This window comes from Electrophorus electricus, chromosome 20 (assembly GCF_013358815.1).
Source record: "Electrophorus electricus isolate fEleEle1 chromosome 20, fEleEle1.pri, whole genome shotgun sequence".
Classification (NCBI taxonomy): Eukaryota; Metazoa; Chordata; class Actinopteri; order Gymnotiformes; family Gymnotidae; genus Electrophorus; species Electrophorus electricus.
Genome location: NC_049554.1, coordinates 5113338 through 5123337, shown reverse-complemented (window position 1 = coordinate 5123337; position 10000 = coordinate 5113338). Strand labels below are relative to the sequence as shown.

The following is a 10000-nucleotide window of genomic DNA, read 5'->3' as shown; positions in this document are numbered from 1 at the left end:
GAGTTTTCAATCATACAGTCAGACAATCCGCAAAGACACACAACATGTCACTCTGTATTAGACAGAATCAATCAAGTATTCCCGAAATAACTTCATGACCGCCATGTTTGTTCCTGTAACGCCTTCGTTTTGTTCTTACGCCAGATCTTTAAGGGCAGTGTAGCGATCTTAGGGTGTGGTTTAACATTGGAAATGAGTCCATTTCATGGCACACAGAAATGCAGAATTTTTCACACTCAATCAAATATGTGAGCTGACATATAATTATTATTTTACAGGCCACTGAATAATTTATGCCATGCTTCCGCCGCCTCTGAACGGGAGTTGGGGTTTGCTGACCAAGGTCAGACAGCCACTCACAGAGTCAGGGAGTGGGTTCAGTCCTCTTGGTCAACGGAAAAGGCCAAAGAATTAGCCTGCTAAAGCGTAACTCTTAAAGCAATTCAGACAGTGTGGCTTTTAAGACCCGACTCTGTATGCCGGTTAAAAGAGCAGCGTGAGTAATATAGCAAAACAAAGAAGAAATAAAGGGGACTCAAATCAGCTACACCGATCTCCAAAGTGTGGGCTACAAATTGTCTTTTTATTTGAAGTGTTAGATGCCAAGTCCACTTTAAAGGCAAACAACTGAAACAGGGTTCAGAATACACGAGTCTGTGTGTGGAAGAGGTATTACAGTCATTTGCAGTTTTGAAATAGAAAAATAAAGAAGTTTTTGCTATTAAAAACAGTTGCTCTCTAGAGTACCCTCTGAGTCATAACTGGTAAAGTGCGTATGTGCGTGTGTTTGTGCATGCACGCGTACATGCATGCGTATGTGTGAGTATGTGCGCGCGTGTGTGTGTGTGTGTGCACGTGTCTGTGCATGCACGCGTACGTGCATGTGTATGTGTGAGTACGTGCAAGTGTTTGTGTGTGTGTGTGCGTGTGTGTGCGTGTGTGTGTCTGTGTGTGCTGGAGTTGAGCTACTCTGGATCAATACTGATGGCACCATGCCTATCATACCCCAACGGCCCGAGCAAGGAACCCGATCAATGAAGTGACTGGCACGCTGAGAGACAGTGACCTGAGACCGGTCCAACTCATTACACAATGACCTTTACGCCCTGCTGCCTAACAACCAAGGCAGCACTGGACAACAGCATGGTGAAAGTCAACCAAACACTTTTATGTTGTACCAAGTGTGACTTCTACAGTGCTGTGTGTGTGTCATAGAGAAGGGATATAGTGTGTGTGTTGGGAGCGTAAGGCCTGAAGAGAGAGAAGGGAGGTTTGTGGGAGTGCTTCTTTTGTAGACACTGAGAAAAGGAGGTGTATGTAAACAAACATCCAAAAATCATGTCAGCAACCCTGCAGAGTTTAGAAAGTACTGGTCAAAAGATGACCAACATTCCTGATTAAAACTTAATAACAAAGTGGCACGATTGTGTGGATTTCAGTTTTGCTTCCTGTGTGAAAGAAGATTTTGTGCTCATCTGTTGAACCGCTATTAACATTTTAGCACGGTTGCAACCAACAGAAGTCACTCGTGAGCTTGGTCTCCCATGCAAGGCTTGTTGACTTTGCTTTGTAACTGTGAAGTTGCTTGTTCATGCCCAGTCTGAGCTCTACACGGTTCAGTTACCAACTGCTGTGATTTAGGTCAACAGTGTCTAGCTGGAGTGGCCCAGACCCCATTCAGCTTACGGTTCATTTCCATCTTATCCTGTTCTCTCCTTTAACATTTGTCCATCAAATTTTAAATCCAGCTCTAGAAGGCAAAGCATGCCTTGTGACCTTTAGGATCTCAGACGGATCTCAGACACTCAGAAGGTTTCCAGGATCGGTCCTCACATTGATCAGTTGCCCTAATAACTTTCTTCGACTTCAATTACTCTGGCTTCCAAATCTTCCGTTTGCATTAGGCAAAAGACTGTGAGTCTTGGAGTTGATTTCAGCAAGTCAAAATCATCATTTTGTGTCTTTAAGACTCTTTGCCATCAACTGGTCATACTTCCTTATGCTGAAGGGGCTGAAGTGCATCTTGAACCCTTTAACTGAGCCACAACTGTCTATTTGGAGGATTTGTACTTTCAGTTGATTCAGACAAGCAAACTGATTAAACCACACACGGAGGCCAAAGTCGAGGCTCCAAAACTCCACTACCCAGAAGTCTTTTCTGCCTCTCTCTGCTGTTGTGCTTGGTGTCTTGGTCAATGCACAGAAAAGCTGTGGACTCTGTTTCACATCTCAAGAGTCTGAGGTCAGTTTATTGCAGTGCACATGCAGTGCAATGTCTCCAGGTCTGGATATTCTTGGTTTCCTGCGTTTGCCGATTCAGAACTATGTTACAGGCATCACCTGTGGGATCCGATGTGAAATGTGGGTGGGAGGGTATGTTCAAAGGTGGGGGCAGAGGCTCCAAAGAGTGACGTTGAGAGGTGAGAGCAGCAGTCGTTACGGTGCAAGGCGAGAGGTATCATTTCTAAGCTGGAAATCGTGTATATAAAGCTACAGCCTTTTGCACCAGACTTGCCTGTACGACATAACCCCGCAAGCCTTCACCCCTGGGTCGACTGTGTCTCTGACTCACCCCGCTGCCTTCACAGAGTGAGACATGCAGAGACCGGATTTGAGCCAGCAGCTTTGCAGGAAAGAGCCAATGCTTTTCTCACAAAGCCAACACATTTCACAGGGGACAGCGTTTATGTAACTGATTTCTCTTGAAAACTGACAACTACCAGCACCACCACGGGCCCTAGGCCCTAGGCCAGGGACTCACAGCAAGCAAAAGGCACACTACATCTTTTTTAAATGCACGGCAAGGATCAAAATTACTCAGTGACCACACAAACGCTACTTTGCTTTTCCAAGGGAGCTGCAATTTCATTTGCAGCCAGCCAGCAGTCTCCGTGCTATAATACGATCATGAAGACAAACCGTCGTTAGTACAACTCCCATCTGAGACTACGATGGCAGATAGTGCACAGTGTTATTCTTTTATTTTGCACATCCAAAACAAGACGAACTGTTGTATGGGACGAAGACCAGAAGCCCACGTGGGTCCGAGGAAAGACCCGCCCAGCTGTGTGATTAATATCGCTCGTGCTGGTATTACCACTTGTGAGCAGTTCTCATGGCCTCAGGTGTTAATTCCGCTGACCTCCCTTAATGATCTGCTATGGATCCTACAGATATGACTGCACAAGAGCACTTTATAAAGCCGCGTGATTCCAGTCCAGCACATAACCCGTGACCCTGGAGTCAACCCTCTGGGAATTCTTTTGGCAGGCAATTTCACACTAATGTGATACATTTCAGACAATTCAAAAGAAGCTCATTTTAGAGGGTAGTTTGGACACCAGCATACTATAATGAATATGTACAAAATCCAATAAAAATAAGACACATATATATATATATATATATATATATATATATATATATATATATATATATATATATATATTTGTATTCTCTCAGGTTTGTCTGAAATAATGTATTTAAAAGTGTGTGAAAAAGGCCAAACGGTGACAACCAACACACTGAGAGCTAGAGATGTAGGGGGAGTGTCTAGGAGCTGACATGGATGTCCTGAAGGATCTTTCGGAAGTCATTTCAGGCTCCGTTTCACTTAAGCCGCAAATAGAAGCAGCGTGGATGGACGCAGGGTGATGGAAACACAACCCAGCGTGTCGTGACTCCGACAGTGACTGTAAAGGTCACTCTGCGTGCATATTTTACCAGCAGGCCTGGGTTCTGCACGGCGGCTGGAACCTGAAAGAATAATTAATATACTTCCTGTGCGCTCTGTGACTGATGGATGACTAAGGGTCTTTGGCTTGCTTGTCACTTCATATTTACACCGCAGTGAAACCACTCGAGAAGTTCAGGTGTGCTTAGGAATGCAAAATGTGGACAGGAATATATTTCAATGAGATTTGTTCATAAGAATTTGTTGGAGTGTCAGTAATTGTTAAATGGTGTATTTGTTATGGTTAAAAGACTTTTATGGCTTTATGGTAAAATCCTTTCTCTAAGGATACTTTTATAATACTGTTATCTTACTGAAACTGAAACCGAAAGGTTCGACTTCTGTTCAGTCTAATAAACGGCAATTCTTCCTTTTTTTGCTCTTCTTTACCAAGGGTGCCAATTATTCTGGAAAGGTACTGCATTTAATCCCCTTGGTCTCTATAGAGATGAGGATGTCTAGATAAAGGACAGCCCATACAGGAGAAATGCTGAGGTCTCTTAAAGTAACCTAATAGAAGCCCAAAGGCAACTGCAGAGAACTAAAAAATGAAGCAAGCGAGAATATTCATTTTTATGATCAATATTCTGACATTCACAGCCAAGCACGGCAACGTGCAAGGTCACTTCAAATCTATGCAATGGAAGTAATTGGGGGCGATGACTCCAGCACACAGAGACGCTGCCAGGGGGCACCGCTGAGTCTGTCGGTGGGCTGAGACGCTTTTACGAGGGTGGCAAAGGACTGGGAAAACTTCCAGTTAAAGGAAAAAAAAAACCCCAAAACTTTATGTAAAATGTCCAGGAAAGTTGGACTGCAGAATTCTTGTGAAATGACACTTGCGGTAACCTGTGTCATGGAGCCATCACAGATGGCTCTGCTTAAGGGCTTACTGCCACGGGTTTGCCTGGTCCTGAGTAGGCAAAGAACCAGTAGACACCTAATGACCCACTGGTCCTTGTCACAGACTTAGAAGAACTATGTAACTATGTTTTGTGAATTCAGCATTTCTTAGTTGTGTGTCCTGATCAGTTTGACTTCTATATTTCGGTTCACTTTCGAGCCTTTTCCCTGCGGTATAGATTATGGCCTTGCCTAAGGACCCCCAGTCTGTCTGCACCTTTGACCAAACCGCCTGTGTTGACTGACAAGGGCCCGTGGAACTGCCCAAATAATCTCACTGTGTGGGCACAGCCCACCCTGAATCCTGCTCCAAACCTGCAGAACGAACGCTTGCAGCTCGCATGTACAGGCACACGCCTGCGCCGAGACAAGACGAATGAAGATCAGTCTGAGGTTCAACAATATTACTGTGATCATTTTACACACTCAGTTACATCCATACACTATATAATTCATATGCAGCAACTTGAAAAAGTATGTAACCCCCTTACAAATCATCAGATTAATCTGGATTACAAAGGACACACAGATTGATCCCAGCAGTATTTGTATTACAAACCAATATGCAAAGCAATGTACAAACCAATATTGTACTGCAAACCCATCTGTATTGCAAACCAGTATGCCCTTAAATGACAATTTCATTCTCAAAATTCATAATTAGCCAGCAGATTGAAAAATCCTGCTTGTTAAGTATTCCGCTGCTTCCGATCAGTCGGTTGTAGAACCCTCTTTTTCGTACGTTTCTTCCAGATGTGTAAACTCTTCCGGAGTGATTATTTCCCATCGTTCCTAGTACATTTGCTCCAGGTGGTTCCGGGTCAATCGGACGATGCTCGCGGCCCAAACGGTGCCGCAGATCCTCGCTTGGCCCGAGACGTGAACTTCGACGTAGCCTCTGTGGAACATTCAACTTTTTGTTGTCCAGCGTCCCCCCCAATTTGCTTTGGCCTTGTCCTGCGGAACAGCGAAGTTCCCCCCAGGCTTTAGCTTGTTAGCAGGCCGAAGCAGGTTGTCTCGCTATATCTCCCTCTGTTTTTCCCTCCATCTCTCTGTTCTTCATTTTTAACAAGATGAACACTGTAACTCTTTCAAAGTGATTGCTGATTGCCGTGGCTTCCTTCACAAGTCCCTTTCTCCCTTTGATGCTGATTTCTGAGGGACGGCCTTGTCTAGGCAGTGCGTGAGCAGTTTGACTCTGCTTTCAATTAATATGAAGTCCATCAAAATGTTGTTGTTACATAACTGAAGGAATATTTTTCCCAGGTTTTCCATATGGCATCCCTGTGGCTGTTGTTAGTATCCCAGTGGCTGACAGCTACAAGCTGTCCAGATCAAGTTCATGACACTCAACGTTTTTAGCCTTTTTTAGTATGTCTGTGGTGAATATGGTACATGGAATTTAAGATCTGGCCCTTGTACTAAATTAACAGTGATATAATCCCTACACAGAGCGCTTTAGGGATGTGTTTACTTTGCCAGTATTTGAGCTACCTTAAGTAGCCTAAATTATTTTATGTCGTAAACATGCGATCTGGTAATTATTATCTGCTTTAAGTGTATCAACTTTTTTATGACTGGACAGCTGTATCGTACTGAGCTGTGTTTGACTCACTGTTTCAATCTACCAGATATGTTTTATTTACATTCATTCAAGATGTTTTAAAATGTTACAGGGACGCAAAATTAAATCGTTTCACTGTGCTAGCCGATTCACGTGGCTCGCTAGCTAGCATTAGCAGTGACCCCTTTAGGGAGAAATGGCAGGTTCTCTACATGCATCTTTATTAATAGAGGATATTCTACAGTATAATGGCATAAAACCTATACATTCACACTAAATGCTAACAGATTCTGCCCAGGGTAACAGAGAGGGATCTAATACACCTCCTCTACACCAAGCTTGGCTTACTGTTTGTGTTAATATACTACCTGTTAAAATGGCGCACACTTGACCTTTGTCCTCAGCAGGTGTAAGAATAATGGAATGTTCCACCTGGTGGTCTGATGAAAATTCAGGTTCCCCGTGACTGATCCAACCGTTCTCGCTGGTGGATCCAAACATTTGGATCTTATTAAGGAGTCTAGTCTTCTGTCTTGTACATGCCTACAACTTCCTCTCTAATTTCCTTCCTTCTTTAATGTCACAGCTTTTCTTCAGACACGCAGTCTGAACATGAGTCTATTATCCAGAAAAGTTGAACTTTTTTAAATAATTCAGCTAGAGGCTAACTGTGTCCTCGTTACAGAGATATCTTTCATCTGTCCAAATTTGAACCTTTCACAGCACAGGGGGTGAATACTTATCGAAACAGTCTTTTTTGTCAGAGAATATTATCTTACATAAAAGCAATATCTTACATAAAACCAATATCTCTTTAAGTTAATTAATTTTGAGGGTCAGCCTTTTAAAATACAGTATGGCTTCACAAAATATCAAAGTGACATTTGTAATTCAGACAAATCTAATGATTTTTAATGGGGCTCAAGGCATTTGCAAGTCACTATATACAGCTTGAGAACCACCTATGGTTCATATAATTGATATATAGTTTGAAAAATGCCCTAGAAAAACTACAGTTGTAACTAGCCAATGTCATGGAACGCTCCCCACGAGTCACGTGGTACAGCCCGCCGCGTGCAGGGGGAACCACGTATGTTTGTGGCCACACCCTCCGTAAGGACACACACCTGCATGAGGTTTACCGTTACGTGTTTGTCTGTCTATTTAAACCCCAGTTAATGTGTGCATCAGTGTGGGTCACTGTAGGTGTAGGTAAGCGTTAATGTTTTGTATAATCACTGTTACTGTAGCTTAGCCTTTGTCATTGTTATTAATGTTCATGTTGTTAATGTAATAATGTTCACCATTAATGTTTTGCGTGAGTGCCATCATTGTCTTGTATGTTTTATGTCATTAAATGTCTTTCAACATCAAGGGGGTCCATGTGTCCTGCTCCGCACCCTGTGGCACTCGGGCTGTCACAGCCAAACTAATTATGCAGGCAGGATGATGCCTTCAGCCAGCAAGCACAATGACCAGCATCTAATGTTCCAGTATTTAACCTGTTTAATCTATTTTACTGACTTATTTAGCACAGATGCAGTGCCTTACATTACTGTGTAAATAGTATAAGTATATAGCACAGAGTATGCTTCATGTGCCAGTTTAGTTTAGTTTTGTGCGATCCTCACTTATATATTCACCAGCCAATCCTGCCCGGCCTGGAAGTGCACACAATGTGCATTTATAAGTGTTCAGTTATAAGGGCATTTATAAGTGTTCATTTATAAGGACATTTATAAGTATTCATTTATAAGTACATTTATAAGTGTTTATTTATAAAGGCATTTCTAAGTGTTTGTTTCTAAGAGTTCGTTTATAAATACATTTATAAGTGCATTTATAAGTGTTCATTTATAAGTGTTCATTTATAAGTGTTCATTTATAAGTGTTCATTTATAAAGGCATTTCTAAGGGTTCGTTTCTAAGTGTTCATTTCTAAGTGTTTATAAGTGTTTATTTAGACTATAGTGCATCTGATGCTCTGCTGTTCATCTGCTACCCTCTACCTCTCTCCTCACTGGATGCTTTTTGACAGCTGCTGACCAGACACTACTTGTGTAGGGGACTTCAAAACAGCATCACCAGTGTCCTGGCATGCTCAGCAGTGTCTGGCTGGTGTGAGTTTATGTGTGGCCTGTTGGAGTGTTTTACACACGCAATGATGACTGCTGGATGGGCAGCGCTCCCTGAAATATCCAGTCAACAGTGATCTTGTGGTTAGAAACACCCCACTGATGACAGTCTAGAGGACAATTGCCCCAGACTGGGCATTGCAGCAGATGAGCTGCAGGCTCTGAGGTTGCACCAACACGCACTGCTGGTTTGGTCCATATCCATCTCACTCTCATAGTTGATGATGATGAGGACAGTTTAGACTTGGGTGCTACAGCCAAACAGATGATCCTTGGCTTCCTCACCAGGGAACTTATGAAGAAGGCATAAATTCTGTAGGGATTTGTCCTGGAATAGCTTTGCTGTATTATTATGACAAGATATCATTTATAGACCAAAAGCAGATCGTTCTTAGTAATTCCCATAAATTCAGATTAATTCCATTAAATTCCCATTCATTTCTGTACAGAACTGACTCCTTGGAAAATTCACGAAGCTTTGAAATTTCAGCTTTTACGAAGTCCTTTCACCAAACGCCACTCGAGCAGATGGGTGACTGCTTTCAGCAGCGACAGAACTGCTCCTGGATGATGACAGAACATTTTGTCCAACTTCAAATCAGCCTTTAGAGACCACAAGTCTCCAGAACTCCGCGTTCAATCGGTGTCGATTTGGCTGCAGGCTTTGGAACTTGGTTAATATATGAATTTGTTCAGTTTGGCTGTAGATTTAGAGTAACTCTCCTCTCCCAACCATGGTGTGTGTGTGTGTGTGTGTGTGTGTGTGTGTGTGTGTGTGTGTGTGTGTGTGCATACAGCAATCTGTTGCTCAGGAAAGGTCATTGCAGAGTCAGGCCGACTTTGAGTGGATTGCATCTCCCAAAGACAGCCGGCTTAGCTCGGCCTCCGGGATGGCTGGGGAAATATCCGACTCTCACAGAGCACGCGCGTTGAACCGAAATGGGCCTGGAAACCAACCTTTCCTTACAAGGATTTAATAACCTTGAATTAAACTGAAAGCGTGAGTGGAACGTTTGAGAGAGGACCGGAAAGACCGGTCAGTGATGGAACAGACCGGTAAACTTGAGCAGATGTTCACGCCGCACCTGACCGTGTGCTGCAAGTAATGGTCTGGATCCTGGGCAGCGAATACGGTGAGCGTGGTGTCAGATGGGACCCCCTCCTCGAAGCGGATGATCTTGGGGTTGGAGAAGACAGGCGCCTCGTTCACGTCCAGCACAGTGATGGTGACCCCCGCCGTGGAGGAGAGGGACGAGGGGATCCCGCTGGACAGGTGGGCCTGGTTGGAGACCACCACGTTCAGCATGAATGCTCCATTTTTCTCGTAATCCACAGGCTGCACACACAAGAAGAACAGACAATAGTCAAAGAGGGTGCTTTTCCTCTCCGTATGGAAACAGCACAGACCCAAACATTATCTTGCCTTCGAACATTCATAATTTCCTTATAATATCTCCAGAGAAAATAAAGGCTCATCATTTCTTAACTGTGCATCATGCAACTGAAACCCAACTGTAGCTTTTGCAGTTTGACAGTGTGATACCAAAAACCTCAAAAGATGGAAATGTACTCCAGTAAGGATTTAGGGCAGCGATGTTTTTGTGCCCTGAGCTCAGGCGAGTTTTGTGCTCAGTGGAGGGCTGCGCAGGCACCCTGGAGGATGGC

General features: G+C 43.5%; 1 protein-coding gene across 1 annotated transcript in view; it reads right to left on the bottom strand.

The window, feature by feature from the left end:
- Positions 1–10000, bottom strand: part of cdh4 (cadherin 4, type 1, R-cadherin (retinal)) — a 172626-nt gene that overhangs the window by 9404 nt on the left and 153222 nt on the right. The window contains exon 11 of the mRNA XM_027023334.2: positions 9421–9671. Coding sequence (XP_026879135.2) covers positions 9421–9671 — 251 coding nt within the window. The remainder of the gene's footprint in view (positions 1–9420; positions 9672–10000) is intronic.